At 41.2% G+C, this 27,160-nt stretch overlaps 1 protein-coding gene across 2 annotated transcripts in view; it reads right to left on the bottom strand.

Moving 5' to 3' along the window:
- Positions 1-27,160, bottom strand: part of reln (reelin) — a 93,343-nt gene that overhangs the window by 9,786 nt on the left and 56,397 nt on the right. For both annotated transcript variants that reach the window (XM_075470124.1, XM_075470123.1), the window contains exons 5-49: positions 25,700-25,732; positions 25,502-25,574; positions 25,267-25,363; positions 23,998-24,049; positions 23,034-23,139; positions 22,312-22,552; positions 21,074-21,219; positions 19,384-19,535; positions 19,112-19,227; positions 18,558-18,766; positions 17,964-18,092; positions 17,763-17,872; positions 17,316-17,382; positions 16,877-17,110; positions 15,748-15,909; positions 14,630-14,866; positions 14,227-14,419; positions 13,381-13,493; positions 11,443-11,580; positions 11,156-11,342; positions 10,186-10,391; positions 9,894-10,065; positions 9,419-9,625; positions 9,064-9,299; positions 8,231-8,388; positions 7,931-8,138; positions 7,765-7,841; positions 7,163-7,321; positions 6,859-7,053; positions 5,131-5,404; positions 4,899-5,039; positions 4,587-4,764; positions 4,412-4,496; positions 4,121-4,303; positions 3,760-3,928; positions 3,501-3,606; positions 3,172-3,398; positions 2,812-3,035; positions 2,457-2,607; positions 2,075-2,333; positions 1,654-1,903; positions 1,250-1,418; positions 981-1,121; positions 531-708; positions 21-214 (exon numbers count right to left, since the gene is read on the bottom strand). In XM_075470124.1, coding sequence (XP_075326239.1) covers positions 21-214; positions 531-708; positions 981-1,121; positions 1,250-1,418; positions 1,654-1,903; positions 2,075-2,333; positions 2,457-2,607; positions 2,812-3,035; positions 3,172-3,398; positions 3,501-3,606; positions 3,760-3,928; positions 4,121-4,303; positions 4,412-4,496; positions 4,587-4,764; positions 4,899-5,039; positions 5,131-5,404; positions 6,859-7,053; positions 7,163-7,321; positions 7,765-7,841; positions 7,931-8,138; positions 8,231-8,388; positions 9,064-9,299; positions 9,419-9,625; positions 9,894-10,065; positions 10,186-10,391; positions 11,156-11,342; positions 11,443-11,580; positions 13,381-13,493; positions 14,227-14,419; positions 14,630-14,866; positions 15,748-15,909; positions 16,877-17,110; positions 17,316-17,382; positions 17,763-17,872; positions 17,964-18,092; positions 18,558-18,766; positions 19,112-19,227; positions 19,384-19,535; positions 21,074-21,219; positions 22,312-22,552; positions 23,034-23,139; positions 23,998-24,049; positions 25,267-25,363; positions 25,502-25,574; positions 25,700-25,732 — 7,342 coding nt within the window. The remainder of the gene's footprint in view (positions 1-20; positions 215-530; positions 709-980; positions 1,122-1,249; positions 1,419-1,653; positions 1,904-2,074; positions 2,334-2,456; positions 2,608-2,811; positions 3,036-3,171; positions 3,399-3,500; positions 3,607-3,759; positions 3,929-4,120; positions 4,304-4,411; positions 4,497-4,586; positions 4,765-4,898; positions 5,040-5,130; positions 5,405-6,858; positions 7,054-7,162; positions 7,322-7,764; positions 7,842-7,930; positions 8,139-8,230; positions 8,389-9,063; positions 9,300-9,418; positions 9,626-9,893; positions 10,066-10,185; positions 10,392-11,155; positions 11,343-11,442; positions 11,581-13,380; positions 13,494-14,226; positions 14,420-14,629; positions 14,867-15,747; positions 15,910-16,876; positions 17,111-17,315; positions 17,383-17,762; positions 17,873-17,963; positions 18,093-18,557; positions 18,767-19,111; positions 19,228-19,383; positions 19,536-21,073; positions 21,220-22,311; positions 22,553-23,033; positions 23,140-23,997; positions 24,050-25,266; positions 25,364-25,501; positions 25,575-25,699; positions 25,733-27,160) is intronic.

Raw genomic sequence — 27,160 nt, 5'->3', positions numbered from 1 at the left:
AAGAAAAATAAAAAACTTACCCAGGCTTGGTGTACAGATCATAGAAGATCTCTGTCAGTAAATGCCAGTTAATTCCACCATTCAAACTGTACTCCAGAAGGACGCCTTGGTTGCGGTTACTTGGTGGGATCATGCAGCCGTACATGAAGTAGAACTGAATGAACTCTGCGGTGGTCAGATTCAGGTCCACTGTCACCAGCTGACGGCTGCAACCCTGTGCAAAGACACATAAAGACATGTGGTCTGACTAAATAATTCTAAAAACAAATCCAAACGTCCCAATTGAATCTGCTGTTTTTTAAATTACAGAACATTGCCAGGGCATAACCGTAAGAACAGAAAGAATTAGGATTTATGTTGATCGAGTGTAATACTAGATGTAAACAAATCTTAGACCTAGCTCCAGGGAAATATTACTCCTTTTATATTACCTTCTGTAATACTGTAAGTGCTGAATGCAACTTACTTTGTTGTATTTCATTCAACTCACTGATGTGTGGGGAAAATACCTGAACAGTAAAGTTACATACCCCGCTGAAGTGCAGTGCAGCTCCCGAGGCCACAGCTCCACACACAGTGCTGAGCTTCCCACCAGTGAGAATGTGCCAGTGACTGAGTGAGGGAGCTCGACTGAAGCTGTCCTTCAGCTGGGAAGGCAGAGGAATCACAGGCTCATCACAGTACTCTCCACCCCACTCTGGGTCACATCTGAGGAAGATGGTGGATTCAGACACAAATAACCAGATTAAAAAAAAAAAACTCAAAATAAAGTTAAAGTAAGTTACTGACTAATTCCACAGCACAAATATATTAAAGGTATACAAGTTCAAATAAGCAAGCATTCTGTCGACTGAAAAACATCATAAACACAATAAAATGTTCAGTATTTTAGAATTTAACACTACTATTACTGTAAGCTGGCAGTTGAGAGATCTTCGACCAAAATGTTAGCGCGCACGAGTTAAACTGTTGTTACTTACACACAGGAGCTCTGCTGGCAGCGTCCATGTCCAGAGCACATGTCTGGACAGCCGTCTCCAATGTAGAGATTATCCAGAGCCCATGTCTGCTGCTTGTCAAAGGGAGCCTGCTGGAACCAACGGAACCTTGTGGCTGGAGACCTGAATACATAAATAAAATAAAAGATTAACTTCATAGCTTAAGTTAAAGTAAATTATACCGCAAGGAATTAAAGCAGGACTCCTGAAGTGGTGATCCCGGCAAGTGATTTGTACAGGGCCTCTCTGACCTGGCATATGATGGAATAGACAAGGTAACGCGGCCCCACTTGTTGTAGGTGTCAGAAACCAGAAACCGTTGCAGAGTGTAAGAAGAGCAGTCAGGGCTTGTAGACAGACAGTCTCTGACCACAGGCTGCCAGTTCAGACCCAAATCCAGTGAATACTCCAAGTCCACAGCTGCAGAAGAACAGTTGAGATAAGACTTCTTTAAACTTCTTCCAACATCTATGTTCATTCATGTGTCTACAGATGGCTGTTTTGATGGGAAACGTCATGAAAATATTCAGAGAATTCTACAAAATAACTGTCAGTGTGCAACATTGTACTGTTCCATCATATCACTCTTTAATGAGGACACTGATATATTTTACTTAATACCAGCAAGATCTCATTTGTGATTCCTTTTGCTTACAGTAGCAGGAGTTTGTGACCGAGCAGGATGCAGAAAAGTCAAACTGGATAAACGCATCTTGACCCAAACTGATGTCAGTGGTAACGGCATAGCGTGTGTTGGACTTCTCTATGAATGCAAAAGCAGGTCCATCAGAACCACAAACAGGCATTCGGGTCCCCCCAGGGTGGAGGAGCCATGAGCGCCCATCAACTGAGGAGAAGTCATCCTCTAATGGTCCCCAGCCACTGGCACTGCCTCCCACCACCACCTATGGAATAAAAGATTAATGTTTAAGTTAATGCAGAGATGGCAAAGAAAGCAGAATCTGAATTGTCATGAAATTTGTCAATGGGATGAAAAAGAGAAAAAAGTTTGGTTGGCTAACAGCAATGATGATCCAGTAGTGATTGATTGATGTAGGATAGATCATCTAGTGTACCTGATCTATGACCCATGGGCTGTAAAAGTGTCCATTTTCTGAGGGCTGCCACCAGCGGAGGCGGGTAGATGGGGTACGGGCACGCAGAGGAATCTCCAGGGCCACCAGACGAGCCTGATTACTGCTGTTACTGAAGAGAAACTCTTGCAGGAGTCCCCAGGTTAGACCTCCATCCACAGAGTACTGCAGCAAAACAGGCTGAGAGCGAGGATCTGGAGCCGCTTTACCACAGCCGAGACGAAGAAAGAACTGAACAAACCTGCAGAGAGCAGCCATACACATATAGGGTTTTACTGACAACTTCAGATTCAAAAGCATTGGTTATATGAACAATAATTTGGGTAAAATATATGTTTGTTTTTTGCTGTTCATGTAGGTATACCTAGCGTTTGACAGGTCCATGTCATTGGTGACTAACATGCGTAAACCATCCTCACTGAAGAACAAATGGTTCCCACTTGACATGATGCCACATTTCCTGGAGGGTTTACCTCCACTCAGGAGTCTGAAATGCTCAGCATCCACAGCTCCTCCTTTACACACAAGCACAAGTATACAAAAATGCAAAGTTTACAGTTTTCACAAACGCATCATAATAGAACTAACAGACAAGTAGAAAACAGAAAATAACTCAACAACTGCACAAACCGGAGAACATTCAAGTACAAAATAAGAAATACAAAAAGTGTGTAGGACCCAAACACACTGGTCATGTCAACACCCTGTATTGGTTGTACCTTCAAAGTCCTCCTTGAGAAAGTCAGGGTTGGGGGTGTCAGGCACAGAGCAGTCAGGTCCAGAGTAGCCAGGATCACACATACAGTGAGTGCCACCCATACAAGTCCCATGACCATTACACATGTCCTGACACTGTGGGCCAATGTAAATATTGTCCAGTGCCCATGTTGGAGGAGCAGAACCAGTTGAGAAGAAACCTTGATACCAACGGAACCTTATTGACCTGTGTTCCAGTGAAAAAAGTTAAAGGATTAGTGAGTCAGGAACACAGACAGCAAGGGACAGATTTTATGTAGTGATAAAAGTAAACTGATTGTTTTGTGCACTGGCTGTACAAGACGTAAATAGTCTTGTCTTACCCACAGAGGCGAAGCTTGCCAAAGTGAATGACCTCCCTCCTCCAGCCCTGACTTGTACCAGGGAAATAAACACTAGCAGGGTGAAACTCTGTGGAGCAAAGTGAGGAGGGTTGAGGTCCACCAGCGCACAGGGGGACCAAAAGGTGCCACGTGGCACCAAAGTCTCGTGAAAACTCAAGACGCACCGGATAAGCAGAAGAGCTTTCAGCTGTGCAGCCCACATTTATCTACAGAGACAAATATACACAAGAAAAATGGGAATGACAAACGGGTTTTTCATAGGCTGAATGAGTTCTTTGATTGTTGGTTATGATAAGTAGTCTCTGCACCTCAAACTGGATGATGGTGTTCTCATTTACGTCAATGTCCCTGGTGGTAATAGAGTGCTCTCCAAGCTCAGTGGAAATAAACACCATGGCTGACTCATCGTCCTCACTGCATCAATCACACACATGAAAACACACACAAACACAAAGATAAATTAAGAGAAAAAATATCTTTTGGTAGGTCTCATCATAGATTAGTTGATCAAGACAAAAACATAGTCACTGGACTGTCATTGCCAGTGATGAGCGGAGATTTTCATACATGCCAGTCTTCTGGTAGGGGCAGTAGAGACCAGTGTTTCCACCAGGAAAGAAGAGCCAGTTTGACTCATTCGGGCCTTCTTCAAAACTGTCAATCACCACTGGTGGGTTGTGTAAGGAGCTGCCATCAATGATGAGATCATCTATCACCCACACCTCTTCCTTTTTACCTAAAGGGCATGATATTACCATGATAATTATACACTAGCTTAAAGAATTAGGCCTGAGACGGCTGTGTGACTGAAAAAAGTGCCTCTACTCGTGTTTGGAAAGAAATGGAAGAGAGAGACTTAGAATGGGATGAAAAATAAACAAAAAAAGTGAAGAGCTTAGTGAAGCTATTTCACAGTGCGTTCCCTCACCACTGTTGTAAGGTTGCCAGAGTCTGAAACGAGTGGCATTGGTCTGAGCACTGGCTGGCAGTGGCAGGTGGAGGAACAGGGTATCTGTGGAAGCTGGGAAGTAAAACTCATCCAGCAGCAGCCAGCTGATTCCTCCGTTCACCGAGTACTGCAGCAGCACTGAGTGGGAGCGCTCTGGGACACCTAGGAAGGCCCACAGGGTCAACTATTTCACCCGTCTTTCAGGAATAAACATTTTCAATACATACTAAATAAAGCTAAACAAAAAAAGAATAATGAGTTTTGCAATACCTTTAGTGATGAATTTAAAAGTGAACTGAATGTAGAGAGTGTTTGTGCAGTCCAAGTCCCGAGACACTATCATTCGAAGACCATCCTGCAGAGCATAAAAGAATATGCATGTGTTTTTAATTCAGTTGTATAAGATGTGGTCTGAATGCTCTCTGAATTTATCTAAGACACCTACTCCTTTGAAAATAAGGGCAGTGCCAGATTTGAGAGGCTCTCCACTCAGAGTTCCCCTTTCTGCTCCGTACACCTCTGGCCAGGTCTCCTGCTGCAAGTTCTCATTAAAGTCCTCTCTCAGTACAGATGGAAGTGGAGCCAAAGGGACACAATGTGCTCCTCCATAACCCTTATCACACCTGTGTGAGAGTGAAAGAAAATGCAATGGATGAACATTTAACATGAAGAAAGAAAATTAGTATAAAATCATGTGAAGGCTAAAATTATTAAGGTGTGCAAAAAACAAACAAACAAAAAAAAAACTTTTACTTACACACAACGTCCATTGTCACACAGACCGTGTCCAGAACACATCCAGGGGCAACCAGGGGCAAGTAGCACATTATCTATAGCCCATCCTTCTGCTCCTGGGGTGAAATGGGTCTGGATCCAACGGAACCGAGTTCTCGGAGAACTGAGAGAGTCAACAGTGTTATTAAGAAAAAAAAACACTTTTATGAAATGTAAGAACTCTCTCTCTTTATTATGGGTACAAGAACGCATACTTAGCAGCACTGGGGAGGTAGACAGTGATCCTCCTCCAGTGTTTGTATTGGGTTGATGTATAGATGGAACTCTGGGTATAACCAGCACAGCCGATGGCTGGGGGCACACACTCTGGGGTGATGAGAGACCAGTGACGTCCACAGTCTGTGGAGTACTCCAGACGCACACCATGGGAGAAGGAAGTAGATTTACTGCAGCCCATACTAAGCTCAAACTGCAGGAACGATGAGCCTGTCACTTCAAAGTCCCAGCTTTCTGCATATCTTGGCTTCTCTGCAAGCACAATGAAAGACAACATGAGATATTCCGGCATTTACTTCAAGCCACAAAAAGTCCCAGCAATTATGCATCATTTTATTCAGTTTTCCAAAAATGATAAGATTTACAGCAAACTACTAAAATAAGTTTCTTCCTCTATATTTAATGAAAATGAATTTATTTTCAAGTGAATGCCATAAACAGTGAAATGAAAAGTTTGCACCCAAAATAAAAACTCAGTAATTATTCCTCCTCATACACAACGATGCAAACTCAAACATACCCTTGAAAATAATAAGTACTGCCGAGGTGTGAAATGAGTGCCTATTTCAGCGCATATGAGAACCCTTGAGTTTGGTAATCAGTCTTTCCTACGTTCTCACCGGCACACGGGAGTCCTTTGTTTACAGATGTGCTGCCAAATCGCTTTTGCTGTGCACGCTTAATGAATGGCCCCGTTGTGATGTTCTATTTGCACAAAGTTAATCCTCTCACAGCTTGATACAAACATTAATAACAGGCATGATGTTCAATCAGGTTTCCTCTCATTAATAATGCAGGATCCATAGCACAACAGTAAATGGGTGATTCAATTTCAGCCTGTAGTTTGGTGTAGTGCTGTGATGTCCCTGTGCAGCCTCTCGGGTGGCTTGTTTGTGCACTTACAAGTGTTAATATATGGTAAACATCGATGGTATTCTACTTGTAGTAAGGAATATATACATCTATTATGGACAGCATGTTCATGCTGTTTCCTCGGCCAAAGAGATTATTTTGGTTCATTTTGTGAATGGTAACATGGTTACACTTATTGGGCTTCTGAAAATTTGCGTCTGCAATGCTGAAGTATGGTCTGAGGTATAAATACAAGTGAGAGTGGGAAACAAATAAAATGCCATAACCTATAGGTAGTGTTATATACATTTTTTTCAGTTTTTAAGCTTCACTTCCTACTAACGAATTCCCTGTGCATTCTGTTTAGTTTTGCTTCCTCTTGCTTCACAACAGATTTCTGTTTACTGATCAACACACCTGTTGTTTATTTGCTGTAGTCTACATATATATAGCCTGGTTTTCTTTGCTCCTTGCCAATTCGTCGTGTGTGTCTCTGTGTGTAAAATCGCCCAGTTCTTGTTCATGCCCTTGATCTTGTACTTAACTCCGTCCAGCTGTTTCTACATGTTTTGAATTCTGTTTCTCTTGGACCCTAAAATGTTTCTGTCTTTCACCTGCCTGACTCCTGCCAGTTACCTTTTGTTTCTTCAATAACTCATACTGACACAGTGCTGCACATTGCAGATACAGCAGCTTTGCCCAACTACACTTATTAATTAGGAACTACTCAGCAATGACTGTCCACGCAGTCAAATAATTAAAAATGACAGCTCCATAACCATAAGCCCTCTATTCCCAGTGTTTCTATGCTATATACGTGTGCTAATTAACAGTAATGTGTTTGTGTTACTCACTGTCAATGGCCTCAGAATTGAAGGTAAGTGCTGTGTCCAGAGACAAACAGTCCACGGTCACCTCCCCACCCTGAATGCGGTACCAGTTATGCCTCAGAGGGGTTGTGCCATCAAATTTGTCATGGAAACCTGTTCTAGAGCTGTCGTTCATTCCAATCAGAACATCATCCAGAGCCCACTGGGCAGAGTGTTTCCCTATCAGGGAAAAAAAGGGGAGGAGCAAAATTATATCAGTCATCCTTGAAACCAAAAATGAGATAGTTGTATTCTTTTGTTGTGTGTTTTTCAGCAGTAGTTTCTTTACCTTGCTGTGGTTGCCACCATCGAAATACTGTGTAGGAGGTTTTTGCAGCAGGTGGCAGCTCAATGGTTACCACCTGGGGTTCTAAGAAGGAACTAAAGTCTAGTTCCCTCAAGAACTGCCACTGGACTCCATTGTTGGTGGAAAACTGGACAATGACACCTGAGACCACAAAATAACAACAAGCCTTAAGAGAGGGTGGAGAATATTCTGCAGCAACAGAACTGAGTAATTTCAACAGAAAAACAACAAAAGAACAAAATATGATGCCAACTGTTTAGTGAGAGGGCATTGTTTTACTTGATGTTACAGAAATGATTGGACAAAGCTTTAAGCTTTGCTGCAGGCTAAAAATCCACAATATGCTGACTGATGAACAGAAAAGAGCAGACGATTAGGATCAGATCTTTAGCTTCATAGCATTGGCTGGATCACAAAGGTGATCCAAGACTGAAAATAAAAGGAGCACATAGACAGCAGCCAGTCACTGACAGAGCAAATCAGATGGGGATCTGCTCACTACAGACCGAGCTGTTAAGCAACAGCCACCTAAATCAAGCAGAGGGCTTCAATGCACAAGGTTAAGGTTATGGTCTGAATATTACCTTCATTGCGGGAACGTGGCCTGGTGCAGGTGGGTCCCAAACTCTTGCTGCCAATTCGGATGTAGAATTGAACCAACCTGTGTGAAAACAATAAAACTGGATCTAATATTGCAGAAACTCAACTCAGTGATTAAATATCCCAAATTTGTAGGAGTATTCCTCTCACCGTGTGTTGGTAGTATCTAGAGGCATTGTGTGTGCTTCTCTTCGCCCAGGGCTACTGAAGTAAAGAGCTTTGCCCTCACCAATAATGCCACAGCCCCCTCCAATTTGTCCCCCACTTATGCTCTGCCAGAGATGACTCAGCTTCCCCTCAAAACCCTCAGTCAGCTCCGTAGGACTGGCTACAGATGGGACACAACTATCTTGCTCCACTATGAAAAAGTGAGAGAACAGTGAAATATAAAGACACAATGAGGGATTTTGTTTTCTTAGTTTTCCTTCCTTTGCTGTCACTGTGCACTACCTGTGTATCCCATATCACAGAAGCAGACGCCAGAGATGCAATCACCATGTCCCCCACAATGATTTGGACAGGGCTCAGAGATGTAGACACCATCCAAAGCAAAAGGTGGGGCGTCTCGGTACAGGCTACTCTCCTGGAACCAACGGAACCTGGTTTTACTGGGAAGAGAGAAGATGAGATGGTTAGAAAATGATACAATCAGGAGGACATAATGAAGCAGCTTCTGAAAATACTCAGTCTAAAAAATGCAATGCCAAAACACTAAAGCCACTTTCACATAAGGACTGGAGAACACAATTTCCACACAGATGTCTCTAGATTTCTTGTGGAGATTTTCCACCCAGCCCCTTAGTAAAATCTTTGGAACATCAACAGGAGAGAAAAACTAAGAATGTGTCAGCAAACATCACGCAGCATTTGCTGCCACTGTGCAAATGTGTGTCTGTTTGTAAGAGTTTGTCCTTTCTGCTGACCTGTATGCTGCTTTCTGCTTGCTCTCCACTATTGTGTGTGTGTGTGTGTGTACAAGCAGTAATCAGCAGTCCCATGTGCTATTCTCAACATGTCATAAAGAAAACGTGGTGATTTCCACGGCGTAGTTTATGCATCACGTGCACTCTTGAAAGTAATTTTCCCAAACTCCCTCCCTCGCAGTTCCAGCAAGGAAAACAAATCTCAAGCAGAAAGCCTCCCGTTGTGATATGCTTGTGTAAACAAAAAAAAAGGCCGGACCAGATTGTCCGCACATTCTCCAAAACATCTCTGATGTTCATGTGTGGAAACAGCTTAAGGCACCTGTTTTGATCCAATTACTTGTCTGTTACCATAACTACCTGGCTGCAACATTACGAGGTATGACCACAGTGACCCTGGTCCACTGTTCATAGTCCCCAGTGTTGTAGATAGTAGGTTCTCTGAGCTCACGACCGCTGCCTTCACATATTCCTGCCCCTGGGGTTCCTGGGTAACAGCCCTCTCTGACCAGGGCCCAGGTGCGACCAGAATCATGGGAGTACTGCAGCAGGACTGGGGCGGACGTGCTGAACTCCGATTCACAGCCAATGTTCAGCTAATAAGGAAAAGAGTTAGATGGGGCAGAAAGGAACAATGTAATTTCAAAAAGAAAAAAAAAAAGCATTATGTCACTCAAACTGTTCGATGTTAATCTGCCTTCTAAATTTCACCTACTTTAAATTGAAGGGTGTAACCTGGTCGAAGGGCCAGGTCCCTGGTGACAGCTACCCTGTCCCCATCAGAACGCCCAAATACCATCGCAGAGGGGGTTGGTGCACAGAAGCTGTTGTTGTTTTCTTTTTCCATACCTTCATTACCCAACATCAGCCAGACACTCATCTGGTTCAGAGGGTAGTCAAACGCTGGCTTCTCATAAAAGTTCTGTACAGAAAAAAGCAATAGAGTTTTACTGCTATGTTTTGTGTTAATATTTATCAGTGTCTGCTATGCTGTATATTTTTCTTGACATGAAAAGACATGCGCTAACATATATTTCTGAAGGAGAATTCAAAATTTAAAAACAAAAACAATCTTAGTTTGGCTGACATTTTCAAAGACAGCCTGTCTCAAGAGAAAGCAGAAAGATGTTGCATGAGGTAAGAGCACAGATTTGACATTATTGGAAAAACCCCTGAGGCTGATTCCTGACCTGTGGTAGTGTAGGATTGGCCATGGGAATGATGTGTTTCTCCCTCTCCGACAAAATTATGACATCATCAATTGCCCACTGGTCATACCCCTCCCCAGAGTGAAGAGGCTGCCACCAACGAAATCTTGTGGAAGGTGTTTTAGAGGCCAACGGAAGCTCATAATGAACAAAGCTGTTAAAGGAAGGAGACAGGTTATAGACGTGTTTCTTTCATAGGACAATAACAAACAGTAAAAACTGATCTCATACACTAGATTTAAAATGTTTTTTTTTTCTATTTCAGGATTCTCACCGAGGCTTAGTGAAGTCCGTGAAGTACATCTCAGCAATGAGGCCCCAGGTAATGCCTCCATCATTACTGTACTGCAGCAGCACTCCCTCCTCCCTGCTGTCTGCCTGGTTACACTCCGCCCAGTCTCCACCTACCCGCAGGTAGAACTGAACAAACTCTGCCCATTCAGTGTCAAGGTCCCAGCTCACAAGCTGCCTCAGCCCAGCCTGACAACAACATGCATGATTCATAAAGATGAGGTCAGGGACAATCATTTAAAAGCTGCTGGATATATTGTACAGTGTGCCATTTTTTGTAAATAATAGCCAGAAGTCACAGTGTGTCATAAACATTTGCAACATCAGGTTAAAACATAATACTGAATGCTTCTGTTTTGAAACAGAGGGCTCATTGGAGGCTCTCTGTTGTAAACACCTTTGAATTCAAACTTGGAATAAGTAGAGAAGCTGTTTCCTAACAAAAGTGGAGTTCCAGCTGTGAACGCTGATGTGGAGGCTGCCATAAAGTGTGACAACAGATGTGCAGCTGCCTGAAAATGGTGCATCTAGTCAATCCAATCAGAATCATGAACTCCAGAGAGCTATAGTAAGGCACTTACAGACTCGCGGTAATTAAGGGTTCAGAGGGAAGACGTTTTTGGCAGCAAATACGAGAAAGTAATCAGACAATGCCAACTTTGCACAATCCTCTTTGCTGTTTATTTTAATAACACAAATTAACCACATGTTTAATCGGAATCTAGATGTGTGCAAAACCACACAGAGACAATGACAAGATTAACGTGATGCAATTCTTTCTTGTAAACCCATAAAGAGAAAAAAAATCTTTAATAAGGGTCGACTGCATGTCTGTATCTGAATCTGGAATTGAGTTGGAAATAATCCCATTCTACTACAAACACATGTGGCAAAACACAACAAATCAACAGACAATATCTTCCTAGAAAAAGTCAATCTTATAGTTATTCTACCTTGCTGAAGTACAGAGACGATCCAGATGAGACCACCCCACAGCCCATGTCAGGTGTGACAACCTCTCCACCAATCACCTCTTGCCATGTGGCCAGCAGTGCATCCTGGGACTCAAAGTCAGAGAGTACACTTGATGAGAGAGGGGAGGATGGCTGGCAGTCAGTACCAGAGAAGCCATCATCACACCTATAAGAAAACAGTGGCTTTAATGCACCTGTGCCTTTATGCTGGATCACACAAACACAGCTATCATAGGACTGCTATAGGTCTAAGTGAAAGGACTGACCTGCAATGTCCATGATCACACCAGCCATGTCCATGGCACATGTTAGGACACTGCTGGCCGATGTAGATGTCATCCAGGGCCCATTCATCTTGTTCTCCGTAATAGTTCTGGATCCATCGGAATCGTGTTGCACTGGACCTGAACACAGAAAGTGCATACACACACATGTAAACTCCACCATTGGTAATCTTAAATATTTCGTAATCATAAAACTGTGAATGAAAGAAAAAAGGACAATACTTTTGTGTGACTGACGGCTCAGGAGAATGTGAGTTCCAACTGCATTTATAGTTACATTTCCAAGATTAAGTTTTTATCTACTCTTTCTATGGGGACAGATGTCTGTGGATTTAATGTTCTGGAGGATAAAGATTAGCTTTAACACATGTATGTGGGCTTGTGTGAAATAATGCCAGAGTAAGGCCAATGTCATCATCACATATCTGTTAAAAATAGGCTGTGGATATGAATGTGTGTGCAGTGTGAGTGCACGTCTGTGTGGGTGTTTGATGTTTGCTGTATGTGCAGCAATGATGAATGGCAGCAGAAACTACTGCAGATAGTCAGGTGTATTAGGGATTATATACCAGAGATGTCTCCTTGTCTGCCGCTTTGGTGACCCATTTCAGCTCAGACTACCTCGTTCACGACTGTTTTATTATCATTAACTGCCGTGACCTTCTGACTTCTCTCACAGTTTGCAGGAGATTGAACCCCCTTTATTTAGGAGCTGGGACAGCAGAATGAAATGAAGGTGGAGGTCATAGTGCTGAGTGTAGAAGGTTTATGTGATTATTTCAGTTGATATATGTGCTGAGGCTGTAACTATACATTTATTTATAATGTGTGGTTCAGGGTGACTGGCTCGGTATGTTATTGTTCTGTTCAACCCTGTAACCCAAAAATTCTTCATCTACTAAATCTTCTAAGCCGATTGCAATACCTACTGCTACTGCAACATTGTAAATGTTTTGGTATTCAATGTGGAAAACAATAATTTGATAGACTTTGATGACTATTGTATCATTGGATAAGTTTGTATGAGCAAAACCGTGCTGGCCAGAGAAGACCAGCTCACGCAGCAGGCAGTACAGACATATAGCCTTCCAAATTATGAGATAACCTGTTTGGGATACTTCTCCAGATTATTGTAGGAACAACAGGCACAAGGTAAAAAAACTCAGAAACAGATAGTGGCTGTAAATGTGTCTGGCAATAAAGATGGGAAAATCCTTCCCTGTACAACGAGTGTTCATGGATGTAGTGTCATCACCATAATCGGGTGTAATAAACAATGATCCTGGTTGTTAAGTTTTCTCATGTGTGAAAAGGTCTGCAGTGAATTTTTATTTATAGACGCACACTCACACACACACATACTGCTTTTTGTTTAATTTGTGATTGCATACGGGTTTTTGGACACTTATTAAATAAATGGGAATTTATTTGATCTCAATAAAAACCTAACAGACCATAACCACAACATAAATTTGAGTGGCTACAGGTACCTGTTTTAACAAGACTTGGGGCTGAGTTTTGTGCATCAGACGGCTTGAGGAGGGATTTCGCTTTCTGCTGTGTGCATTAAAATTGTGTCATGGAAAATGTGATATGTGCTAATTGTTATTAAAAGCTATGAACAGAACCTGCTCTTGTGTTCTTTCTCGTGTTTGATGTGGAGAGGATGGTACACATGTACTTAGCTGTGCAGGGAAAGGTATGTGTGATGGTTGTGTGTCCATATGTGGATATGCATCCATAAATTTTTTTATTTTTCTGTTTTACGTTATGGATCTAACTGCTTTCAAAGCATATTTTGCTCTTTAACTTAAAAAAACAGCATGAAACAAAGATCAGAAAAACATTTGATCCCACGGAGTCATTTGAGCATCTTCTCTTATGTGTCTATTATACACTGTATGTGCATCAGGTACTTACCATGTCTTCTGAGGCAAAGACAGTGTGATGCGTCTCCAGTCTTTGAACTCTGATGGATGGTAGACACTGGGAGCGGTAAACTCGGAGCAGCTGGGCATACCAGGTAAACAGGCCTAAGTAAAGACAGATGAGGGGTTTCTTTATGATATAATTTGCCTTTGTGAAATCAGTGTGGGGGTTAACTACTGAACTCGGATTTCTCAGAATTAATTTTTTTAATGTTGGCTGTGTTTTGTGGTAGAACACCACACTGCAGATAAGGCTTAATTACCTGCTCTGTATATGCATATAAAACTCTGAAGCAGGATTAGATTATCTCTGACCTTGAATGTTGGAAGAGCAGCAAGGATTAACAATACAAAACATTTAGGAAGTTACAATCCACACTTGCCAGATGACTATATTCTTAAGTACATGGGAGAATTAGAGAAAATTCACTGATGGAGGAGTCATTATGGCCTATTCAATTACAAAAGCAAGGAAAATCTTGGCAGATATTTCAGTGCCTTATGAATATTTATTTGCCAGTTACCATTATAGGAAATCTTTGTTAAATCATGGCAACATAATCTGCGAGCTGATTTGAGTACAGCCATGTATTCGCTAATAGTAGAGTGATTGCAACTAATTGTGATCATTTCTCATTTGAGACAGAATGCTACATTTAAGAACATTATTTACATACTTGTACAGAGATTGTAATGGGTAAATCAAAACTCTTGATTATGATGGTCATGAATAAATTCTATTTCCTTGTCTCGCTCCCGGATGACTGTTAAAATTCCAGACACAATTTAAGGTGTGCGCAGGCTATTAAAACAAAATGGATGTTAACGATCTTCTTACCTCTTTCACCAGGTGCCACGTGAGGCCGTGATTGGTGGAGAACTCCAGACGGACCTGAGTGTCAATGTGAGGGGAGGGCTCACGGCCACAACCCATAACTAGTGAGAACTGCAGACTGTAGGATGCTCCGATTTGCATTGACTGAGTTTCCACATAACGGATACTGGAACCAGGGCTGGGCTCACCAGAGAAACTGGAGTATAACGTTAAAAGGAAAAGGAGATATAACAGTGTACGTCAGATGCTGTGTCAAACCATGTTAAAGCTGCTGTGTATACAATTTTCAAATTGTATATTATATTATATAAAAAATGAAAATCCTAATTAAAACAGACAAACAGTAAAACCGCTCATTAAATTCTTCAATTTTCATTGCCACTGACAAACATTAAGAGGACAGTACCTGAGCGTCCAGTCATGTTGGCAGTAGGGTTGAACATGGCCAAGATAAAAACCAAGACTTTGGGTGACATCCAGAACATTGCTGAAGTCAAGACTAATGGTGTTGAAAAGCACAGAGGTCATGCTGATTTCATCCAGGGCCCACACATCGTGACCGCGTCCTGAATGGTATGGCTGCCACCAGCGGAACTGCACTCCAAACTTACGAGCTCCAGAGGGTAGTTCAACCGACACAATCCTGGTCATGAGGAAGGAGATGGTTAATTTTCTTACTCTAAGGCAGTTGTTGAACATTTCTAAAAGGCTCAAACAAGTTTAACAATTACGATTTAAGGAAAATATACAAAAAAAATACTGAATACTATGGGGATACTATGGGAATAGTATGGCCAACCCATTTGACATTATGAGACGGATTAATACATCTTTTGCTTTCATCACTCCTCTTATTGACACCTGTTAGAAAATGTGCAAAACATAAACAGAGCATGTGTCATAGGAACAACCGAATAAGTACAAGAACACCAACATAATACACTGTATACACATACAGCACAAGCCCGGCAGGTCAGCTGGAATTAATCACACAGGCTGCCTGAACAGTGACTCAGATTCTGACTTGGACTGAAAGCCTACACAAACAAATTCTGCTATTTGTACAGCATTTCTTAAACTTACACAAAGCATGGGCAGTATAACCAGGATTAATAAATACAGCAGCTCATGTCACTATTCTTATAGTTAAATTCCTTTGGCCCCAAGAGACCCTCTTTATGTGTTGACAATGATTCAAGCGTCATGGTGTTTTTGTGCAAACACATAAGACCCTATACATGCATCTTGCACCTGATAAACGTCCCTGACACACTGTACCCTGCTGAATTTTCCAGAGCTGAAGAAGAGCTGGCGCCCAAACCACTTGATCTTCATTATACACACAGATGTCACTAACTGACTCAATTGGTCCCTGCAGCTTACATCTCAAGAAGACCATTAGAAGGACAAATTAGAGTGTTTAAGGAGTCTTAGTGTCCGTATTGAATCCCAACTATACAAGGCTGTGTACACAGACTCACATAAACACCTTACACATGCAAATGTTCAAAGAAGAAAAGATACCTTGGCTCATGAAAGCCTTGGTATGCGTAGTGCCGCAGCAAGGTCCAGGTGATGCCATTGTCTGAGGAGTAATGCAGCAGAACGCCCTCTCCCGGCTGATCCGGAGCAGGACATGAGCTCAGAATGCTACGACTACCCAGCCGAAGAGTGAACTGTAGGTACCTGCAGGAGATCAAAGCAAGAAACAAAAAAAGGTGAAAAAACAAGTAGCGGGGACACTACTGCAATTGTTCCTGACTGTTGAATGGGAACAGGGGTAAAGACAGACATTGTGTACAAATAGGAAGTGAAACAGACTGATAGAAAAGGGTAGATTGATAAATGAGGAGAAGTAAACGTAAGGTGACCATGAACACAAGATGCAGAGCACAAGAAATGGGTTTTACAAGAGCAGTCAAACTGCATGCAGATGATGGAAATAGATGGAAGGGGTAATAAATAAAAAGTAAGAATGTCAAGAAAAGTTCATATCCATGTATATTTCAAACAGTCCTAATATAATGTGAGCTTTTATCGTCTAAGGTTCATCCATGTTTCTGCAGAAAATCATCATCTATTCTGATGTATTATAATATTTATTATGACTTCCATCATCTACAATAGGCTTTCAGTAACCCTTCACCCAGTTCTCTGTCCTTGGTTGAGCCGTTTCATGAGCAGTGCAGTTTGCTCTTTCGGGCAGCTGTTCACTCTATCAGCCAGGAAACTGGCATTGAATATGGTCATCAGGTGGCACACATAGAGGCATAATCAATCTAACACAGATGCCAAATCCAACTACATTGCACCCTCTCTATCTCCCACATCCCCCCACCCACTTCAATATCGTCCCTCATCTGAGGTACTTGCCACGATCACAATTCTGCCCCAAGAATGGGTACAGAGTATGAGAGACACAGATGGACAAAGCAGGGGAAAGGATAGATGGCTGGCTGGAGCATTTGCAAAATCAGTCAAGTGTAAAGACGAGCTAGCTTTACAAAGTAATCTTTCCTTTAAATCGGTAGAATCAAAATCTGTACAGTTTGTACAAAAGTGCGCGTGCATGTTCCCTGATGACTATGCACAAATTTGTAAATATGTAAAAGAAGTTTGTTTTCACTCCACTCTATATAACCACTAATGTTACCTGGCCTGGGAACTGTCCAGTGGAGCAGTGACCAAGTGTCTCCTGCTGTCTCTGTTGAAAACTAGAGCCTTGCCGCTGGCAAGCACACCGCAGCCAAAGCTGACTTCAGCCCCACGGAGTGAGGAGAAGCTGTGATACGAGGAGAGGCGTGGGCTGGAAAAACCCTCAGATAGGAAAGCTGGGAAGGTCTGGGACGCAAGCTCACAAGCTGGACCACTGAAGCCTGGGTCACATCTGGGGGTTGAAGACAGAGCATGGGAGAAGACGACAGAAAGATAATAAATGAGAAAAAGAAGACAGAGATAATGAAAATCCATTAATAAATCATAGAGATAATACAATTTGATTCATTCCGAGTGGTGATTGGCGCTGTAAGGCATTAAGCGGAGGAGCAGAGACATTTTGGATTTATTTGGTGTAATAAGATGTGGAGCATTACTTGCAGCCTGTGCGGGAACAATGTCCTCTTCCAGAGCAGAAACGAAGGCAAGCTGGCCCAATATACACTAAAAATAAACAAAGATGAAGATAAAATATTTTTCTGCATTCACTTACAATAAAATTTTGGTGATTTTGAATACATTCTTTTTCTATTTTGTCCCATTAGAATAAACTTAGAGATTTTGTTGATGGAGACAACAGAAATTATGTTTTTCCATGACATTTGGAGACAGTTATGTCACGTTCAATACAGTTACTTTACTCATATTGCTTCTATATTCACCTCATTGTCTACATTATTCCACTGCTGCAAAGTGGAGACTGCCAGAAGGCATTTCTCTCTCTTATAAGAACATTTTTTATAAATCTTAAGCCTTGCTTAAAAAAATGTTAAAAATAAACCCTTGAAACCTTGAACCACATGACCTTTATATGTAGTTCTTACCATTGTCTATGGCCCACATGTTGCCTGCTCCAGCGCCAGACTGCTTCCAGCGAAACCGGGTAGTCTCTGTCAGAGCGGCATTGGGCAGAGGAATAGAGATTCTAGTCCACCTGAGGAAACAAAAAATAATATGTTAATACAAACAAGAAGCACATTAACAAACACACTGAAGCACATGTGGATGTGTAAACTCATTTATACCCGCTGTAGTTGTCAGAGGTGTAGATGGTGCTGTGAGGAAGATGGGGTCCACCACAAAGCTCAGGCAGGCACTCTGTGTGAAGGAGAGACCAGGAACGACCAAGGTTGGTAGAAAACTCCAGGCTCACGCTAATGGAAAGTAATGGAAAACATCTTCGCTTACAATCTTATCAGCATAAATCGATTCTAAACCAGAGGTAGCAGAGAGCTTCTTTGAACTAACTAAAAATGTTTTTGAAACCCTGCTGTAAACTCAGTCCCTTAACAATAATTACCCTTTCATTAAACCTGCATTCCAGAAACGAATAAATCTGCTGCTTCAAAGGACAGCAGCTGCTTGAAATTCAAACTCATTTAACTTACATTTGCTTTTCTTAGAGACAAACCAGATTTAGCTTTCTCCAGGTCTTGCTGTTTAGGGGAATTGCAGCATTTTGTCTTCCCAGGTGGGCTGCAGCTATACATTTTTATACAAAATTTAAGTAGCCCTGAGTGTTTGACATGGCATGTTGGACTCTCCTGTGTGGCTGTCCAAATGAATCAATTTCACCAAAAAAGTGACCACTGCCAAACTAAGTTGAAAAAGTATCACACCTGTTGGCAGGCTGGTAAGAGCCGCAGCCAAGGTTGATGGAGAACTGAGCAACATGCGTGTGGGTGCTAGGCAGCACAGGGAGCAGCTGCATAAAGTCCACGGCCCACACATGACGGTGAGCTCCGCCATGCGACTGCTGCTCCAGACAAAACTGGGTGACTGAAGTTTGTAGCTCAGCTGGCAGCGCCACCGATACCACTGCAGGTGTCTAAGGGAGGAATGTAGAGCAGAACAAAGCGGAAGACTCAGTAAATCCATCAGAGAATGAAATAACTTCAATGTCAATAAAATGAAAAACACATTTTAAGAATACTAAATTTTACAAAAATAAATGATTGATTTAATCATCCATTGAAGAATATATTCAAATGCTGCTAATCGAATGATCAACTAATAGTTCTGGTTTTAGCAGAAAAATAATTATATCTACTTTGATGTTGCAATAAAATGTGAATGAACTGGTTCAGCAGTTAATCTTGTTTTCATGAAAAAAAAAAAAACATAGAACAGCAATTCAAAAGTTAATTGACATGGTCATCTCCTGGTATCTCACCCTGTAAGAAGAATAAGGAAGAGTGTCGAGCACTACACGTTCCCTCCTGCCCTCCGACCTCCCAAACACAATCACATCGTTCTCATGTGACTCTCCTGGATCACAGTCACCACCACCTGAACAAAAACGCACCAACGTTTATTCACAAATGTCGAAATACTGATGAAGTCATAGCAAAGAACTAGGAAATCAAGGTGCAATGCATTAACTAAAACTGCTGTTTCTTTGTGCTTAATAAATAGCAAAGAATGATAGATGGAGGACATCCACACCCATGGTAAAGTGGAAGCGGAGGTTTCCATATGATGTAGTGTCAAGGTAGGGGGTGCACACTCTCCTCCGACCCTCTTTCTCAAACACCAGCGCAGCTCCCGACTCAATTTCTCCACACTTAGTCCCATAGACAGCTCCCTCTAGGTCCCAGCTGAACAAGAAAAGAGGAAAAGGTGGGCTGGCTTTGTACACCAAATATTTAAATCAAAGGCAACATTTCAACAATGTCAATACCTAAACACACCCAGGCACATGTTACTTCAAACAAGTTCAAGGACCAAATAGAATGAGCAGATGGTCTTTTTAAGGAAATACTTAATTTAAACTTTCAATCATTCTTAACAAAAAGTTTAAAGAAGGAAAAATAATCTGAAATTAAGAGGATGAATACAAATAAAATCTAAATAGAGAAAATGTCCTTTCACATCCAAAATTAATCTTAGTTACAGTACATATATGGGCATGCAAGTGTACAGCATGCAAACCTGTGTTTTTATAATTTGACATTTTCACACAACGTCTCCCTCTTGAGTATTACCGAAGTGAAGAAACAGTTGTTATAAATCATGCCTTGCTGGTAAACAAACATGCATTGCCAGGAATAAGGCATGAATCACCTGGAAGGAAACTTACACAGGACGCACACACGTGCAGACACATATTTCTGCACAGTAGACAGGATTCTCATTAACCCTGACAGACGTTAGCTCAGTGCGGCAGCCCTCTCCTGTATTCTTCTGTCTCCCCTCCTGGTTTGTGTTTCTCTGCCATTCCCTTCCTTACTGTGTACTCTGTTTTCTGTCACAGCCACTGTTGGGTTAAATGACACTTAGTGAAGTGTGTCATTATCACAAAAATTCTGCCTGCCTATTCAAACATGTGTCAGGTCATGATACCTGATGGGTGAGAGCAAGCAGGCAATGCAGCATGCTGGCATGCTGGCATGCAACATGGAGGTGTAAGGGCGTGGAGTTGCTGTAGAAACCTGCTTCTGATCGAGGTCCTTCTCATTAATGAAAACGCATACTGACAGACCTGGTGCACGAAGCCTGTTAATTACTCTCTGGCAGTAACACTACCTATCATCTACTTGGTTTTATCTATCTACCTCCTGCAGTACATCACACTGCTCTTCCTTGCACTCTGCTGTCCAGTGTGTGTTTGCATATGAGAGTGTGTGTGTACTCTGAACAGATGGACTGCTGTCTCTTTAGCAATAAGAGGTATGGCGTTCACCTGTGACAGCCCCATGCGTTACTTGTGCAACACAGCACGTTTCATCACATGACATATGACAAGTGTCAAAGCACTTGAATGTTTATGTTTATGAGTATCGACATCTAACAATACTCTGCCACTGTGTAAACTGTCCTATTTCCCAGCTCATATATCTGATTCCAAAATCCAATTTTCCTACAAAACAGACCACACATTATTTAAATTCCTTTTTCTAAATTTAGTTTAGATGCTTTGGGCTCTCTTTAAGTCCTTTGTGGTGTAGCTGTGCTATGCATTACCAATGTTTTTTCACCAAAAAACATGGTCTGGCAGCAGAGACCATATAAAAAAAAAAAAACATGTATTCAGGGTGTTTTGCGTGTATTGTTAATGTATCATCAATGTTATCATATTATTTTCATACAAGTTGCTCCGAAAAGAAAATGGAAATAAAGTGAGATCATCACTTACTTCAAAGGTGGGCTCTCAAAGTCTTCCTCCCAGTAGCTCCTTCCCTCCTCTCGATGCAGATCAACGTCTCTGGTGGAAGCGAAACTGTGGCCTGCACCCTCACCACCGTGGAAATACAGGGCGTTACCCTCAGACTGACAGGCGTGCTGACCAATAACAAGACATGCGAGAACTTATATAATTAAGAAATGACTTTTAAATTGGTATTCTGATTATAACAACATGCTACCCTTCTCCTCTAAGGTTAAACACACCACATGATAATGATATTGATTCTGGTTTCATTTCATAGCTTAAATTCAAATATAAATCCAGAATTCAAAGATTTTCTCCACATTTATATGTTTAAGTGAAAACAGTTACAACATATGAAATTTTGAAACTGGGAATGTTTTTCCTTTTTTGATATATGCACATTATGAATTTGCTGCAATCAACTTGTTTGAAAAAAGATTTACAACTGTTCTCTTAACAACACTCGGAACGGAGGTCACCAGTTCTTGTAGTTCTGAAAGCAAATTGTTTTCCCATTGTTGCCTGATAAAGGATGTCCAGAAGCGTTCCAGAGTCCATGCTGTGAAATCCACGACAGTGTTGTATTTCCTATCAATGCGATCCTGCCTGAGGGCCTGAAATCCAACCTCCATATCAGCCTGGTCTCTGCCCCAGATATTTATCTGGATTCTTTGAATACTTTGATGATACTATGTACTGTAATGATGAATTACCAGATTTCTTGGATAAACAATATTATTGTTAAACTTAATTCCCTTGCATTTTTTCACAGAGTGGTGAAGTTCACTGGGATGCTATTTCTACGCCCATCTTTACCTTCATAATCCAATAAATAGTCATATATTCCAGCAAATGATAAAAAAAAGTTTAAAATGTATTTTTTCGTTTCTATCTATCAAATTGAAGATGAGCACTTATCTAAAAGAAAACAAAAGAAAATAAAGAAAAACAAAAAAATCTCTCTGTTTCGACATTTGCTTTATCTTTCACCAAAAACATTGAGTTTAAATGATTTGATAATAATTGTATTTAGTTTTCACTACCATTCCACTTAACATTTGTGAAAGTTCACTCACAATTTTCTAAAATTCTTGGTGAGATTGGCTTGTAATTAATGGATCACTGGATTTTCTAATACAATTTAACAGTAAACACATTGCTGAAGGAAATGCATGTGTAAATGTATGGAATTCATAGAAATGTCACATGCTTTATTGGTGTACCTTGACGGTAGCTCCAGGGAAGAAGAGCCAATTAGCAGTGTCTGGGGGATCCAAGTTGTCCTCCATCAGGGGGACTCTGTGGGCAGCATTAATCAGGAGCACGTTGTCCAGCCCCCAGCAAGACTCATAGCCTTCAGGGCCATGGGGAATCTCCTGAGACCAGCGGAGGTGAACAGCATCAGCTCTGGAGGAATATGGAAGGGGAAGCAGGTGGACGACAGTGCTGCTGTTGGTAGGAGCTCTAAAGAAGAGGGAAACACACAAAATCAGGATCAGAGTCAATGTGAGCATAGTGGCTGTGGTTTTATCACAAAGTCTCAGATATGTACATGTTATAAAAATCTATATCTACTACAATATGGCTAAACTGGCCATAAATGGAGAGACATTCACACAGTGAAAACACTGAGTAAGAAAACCAGATATCTGAACAAGTTCAAGTGTTTACACTAAAGTACAGCATCCACATACTGCAGCTTGATATCATAGTTAGAAGACAGTGTCATTTTATCATGCCTGTTTGAAAGCTGTCAAAACACAGACAGGCCAGGAGAGAGGGATTAAAAAGCAGGTGGATCATCGGGACACAAACAGGAGAGAAATGACAAATTAAGAGGGGGAGGTGTGAAGGAGGGAAAAAGGGAGGGCGGGTGTTTATAACAGATGGAAGGACTGTGGGATGGATGAGGCAAAAGGAAAAGATAAGAGAGAGAGAGAAAGACCTAATCTTCTCCAGTGTGATCCAGTCTTCTGAAGTGGTGGCGTTACTTAGGCTGTAAGACACCGTGATGCTGGGGTCTGAGTAACTGAACCGGCAGGAACCTGATCCTGGGGGAAGTAAATACACAAAAAAAACAGACATATTTGATTGATTATTGTAAACTATAGTGAGAATGGCTAAATAATTCATCAGTTAGTTTTGATTTATCATGAACTGAATTTTTATCAGGAGGGCAATGATCTCCTGCTCTGGTTGTGTACGCCCTTTTTGTTCATTTTAGTGCTTTGGGAGAAGCCAGAGTCAAAGACTGCTAATGGAGGGAAAAGGTATTCCCCTTCATCCATATCTGTCCCCTCCGATTCCCTTTTCTCTCCATCTTTCCACATCTGGTGACGGTGTGTGGAATCAATCTCCACTCAAGACAGCGTGCATTAACTGGTGTCACTTCACAGCACTACTCTACAGAACTGTTCCTTACATAACATAACACAAACTAATTTTAATACCTTCAAAAGAGAGTGCAGCCAGACAGAAGGAGGGATTACTCTACATCACGTGCTCTTATTTTGTCTGTGCCGTATTCCCATGAGAAGTGGTGGATGCATATAATGGACATGAAAAATATAACACCTCTAAAACCACTGGCATGGCCTTTTGAGTGTCTTTCAAGAATATAGTAAATCATTAATTTCTGTGATAGAGGGCAGAGATGGAGGACACTGAGATAGAGAAAGAGACACATAAATACTCTGTATACCAGAAGGTTTACTGGCATGTAACTTGGGAAAAATGCCCATTTCCTGAGGATGACAAAGGCATAATCTGTTCCCCCTATGACTTCTGAATGCAAGACTGTGAGCTAAGATCTAACACAGATTAGTAAAGATCTCATGAATAAACTTGTAACACAAAGTCAGTCTTAATATAGTGTCTGTATGCGAGGCCTGTGTAGATTTAATACTCACCCAGGGCAAACTGCAGGACTGAGGCTGTGCTGGTGTTGAGAGATACAGTGGTCTGGGGAGGATGCACAAGACAGTTAGAGTTCAATTAACATTGTATGGTAAATGAAAGGGAAGTTACATCTTAAATCTTAAATATTTCAATGATAAAAAAAAATTTAAATATGTAATATACTGAACAGAGATGGGTGGGGGTGCGGGTTTAGGGTGTTAAAGACAAGGCTGGTTAAGAATGTTGTTCCCTTTATATCATCAAAATAATAATACACATGAAATGCAAATAGGCTTTAACTTATCCCTCAAATGTGTATTTGTGACTATGTTTAAATATGTCTCTCTTTGCGTATTTGTGTTGCCCTTGACTGAAGAGCTGCCAGGCAGCAATCAAATCATTTCTCTGCTAAGGACTGGCTTTGATCTCTTACAGCAGAATAAAGAGTTGGAAACAAACTTTGTTGAAACAGAAAGAGGACAAATGATGAGCAGACGAGAAATTATGACTGTGCGCGATATCATGACCATTCAATAATATGTTCATGATGTCATCTTCAGTTGTGTGTGATCCTTTTAGTTTCATTTTCACCTTTTAGTGAAAGGATCACAAATGAATAACTACCAAAAAAAAAGGGGCAGCAATATGGTGAGTAAGCGGTAAGCATATAACTCAAATTATACTGTTTACATGTTGTTTTAACCTGTTGTCTAATATAATGAAATCAGAACAAAGAAATCGTAAAACATGTTTTTTTTAAATCTTGAACAGACCTTTTATACTATAAACAATGGTATTTGCTTGAGACTGTCAACACTGATTGGCCAAGCTGAGCCAAACAATATGCATGTAGACCAAATACACGTGTAATCTTATTCCTTCAAAGCTGGCGCTCATTCATTAGCAATGAACAAATGAAAAACAAATGTTTGAGATTTTTCAAGATTTTGCTCTTTCTCTGGCTCAGATAAAACAAATTTATAATACATCGCAAAATAAGCTTTTTGCTTTATTGCTGCATTCATCTTTTAATTCAAAGCTGATCTGCATCAAAAAACCACATCAAGCAAATATCCATACCTTTACTGTCATTAAACAGCTCCTATTTTTCCTATTCTTTGCTACAGCACCAAGATACTTGAACATGACATTCTGTTGTGGTTACAGCTAGCATGTTGTAAATGAGTGTGGATGCGGTTGTGGCCACTGAGTGGTTGGTCTGGATGTATGGTCAATGGGCCATAAAATGGGCAGTGGTTGCTATGTGGTCAAACATTTACCAGCTCTCGCTCTCCAAAGGGCTCACAGAACGTGACCGATCTGCCATGCATCAACACACCACACTGCTCTCCAACTGCACAGTTGGTACACTCAGACCTATAAGGAGAGAAGGGAAGAGGAGAAAAGAGGGTAACCAAGATTAAGTTCTAATATATGAAGGTGAGTGTTGCAGATGTATATAGTAATAGCGACTGCGCCCTAAGATCACAAGAGGAATGTCACTTTTTCACCTACCAAATGCTGGGCTCTAACTCTGCTTTGGAGTCAAAGTCGTCACGAAGAACAGCATGTTTCCCATGAAGCTCCACTAAACAAATACACCATATGCTCACAGTTAAATACGATCTGTGTTTTGCCTGGTCTTTTCGTAGGGTAATTACTTACGACATTAAAAGAAAAGAAATAACAGATATAAATTCAATGCAGACTCACCAAGATTAGGTCTTAATGGGGATTCTGTTGGAGCTGAAACAGACAGAGTTGCAAGTTAACTTGTTGCGACATTGTGCTTCTACAGGGGAAGTGTCTGTTGTGGGACAGAGTGCCATTACTGTTCATGGTCAGATGAAGAACTGTAGAAGTGCATTTGCACACCGACTTGTTTACGTTAATCAAAGAAAAAGTACAGACTACACAAAGAGTTTTAATTTGTTAAGCTTTGCCATGTTAACTGAATTGTTCCAGTGTATATCAGTCAGTGAGAACTAGGAAAAGGAACCGGTCTTACATCATATTTGAGTAAAACAAACTTTCTCATTGTCCTGGCTGGCCATAGCTGCAGTCTCCTGGCTACTGATTTTAATTCCTTTCAGTAATGAGAGGCCAGGCTGCTATGATTAATGGTTCAATGGCAATTAACCGCCACCCTCCCCAGAGGCGCCTGTGTGCTGTAATCTGTGGCCACTGCCTAGCAAACACACTCAACCATCAATCTCTCCCAGGGGACAGACAGCCCTGAGAGGATGGAGGTGAATGGAGGAGGGTGTTGAGTGTTAGAACTTAATGAATCAACTGTGCATAAAATAAAGGCTCTAAATTGATGAGAGCACTCTGTAGAAGAAAGTCTGCACCCGTAGTTTAGAAAAATACCAGAAAGTTGCATGTGGGTGAGAACTTTGTCCTGGAACAGATTGAACAAATACAACTCAAGGAAGTTTAAAACTTAATAAATCAAACCGAGTAAATCTGACAGATCTGTTTGGGGAAACTAGGTTTCGTTAGCTGGTACAGATAGAAAAAAGAAACAGGGAAGGTGTAAACTTTGTGAGAGATGTCATTAACTAGAGTCAAATGATCCAAAAAATTAACCTTATGATAATCAATCTCAGGAACTTAGATAAAATATAATAAGATTTAGTTGCTGCTGATGTGACGTACAATGCAGTTTGTGACTCGTTTTATCTTACTACTGTATCCATGTTTCATGTTGCATCTATTAAATATCCAATTTTGACTTTATGGTTGATCTCTGCTTGCACTGACATCAGGGAACATCTCACTATTCCGTCCTGTTGAATTTCTTTACCCAGCTCTGCAAGGTTGAATGTCTTAAGACAGCCTACATTTAGGATGAAGGATAAAGAAGGATAATCTACTACAGTATATTGAGCCTGTCCACCTGATAAGGCACATTTAAGATAACGCAGTGAGGACTCATTCCAAAGTTTAACTTTCAGCTACTTATGACTCACTTAGCATAGTTAAAGCCCTTTATAAGCAACAGAACCAGAATAAAATGAGGTGGAATTATCTAAAAATAAAATAGGGTTTCCTTCTATGGTGATGGTACTGCAAATTTCTGTACTTTGAGCTTGAGCCTCACTTAGGTTCGCTGCCCTCAATTCTCACCAGTGGATCCAAATTCTTCCATTCTTTTGGATGGATTTACTATTC

The sequence above is a fragment of the Odontesthes bonariensis genome, chromosome 7 (assembly GCF_027942865.1).
Source record: "Odontesthes bonariensis isolate fOdoBon6 chromosome 7, fOdoBon6.hap1, whole genome shotgun sequence".
Taxonomy (NCBI): Eukaryota; Metazoa; Chordata; class Actinopteri; order Atheriniformes; family Atherinopsidae; genus Odontesthes; species Odontesthes bonariensis.
This window is presented reverse-complemented; position numbering and strand designations above follow the sequence as displayed.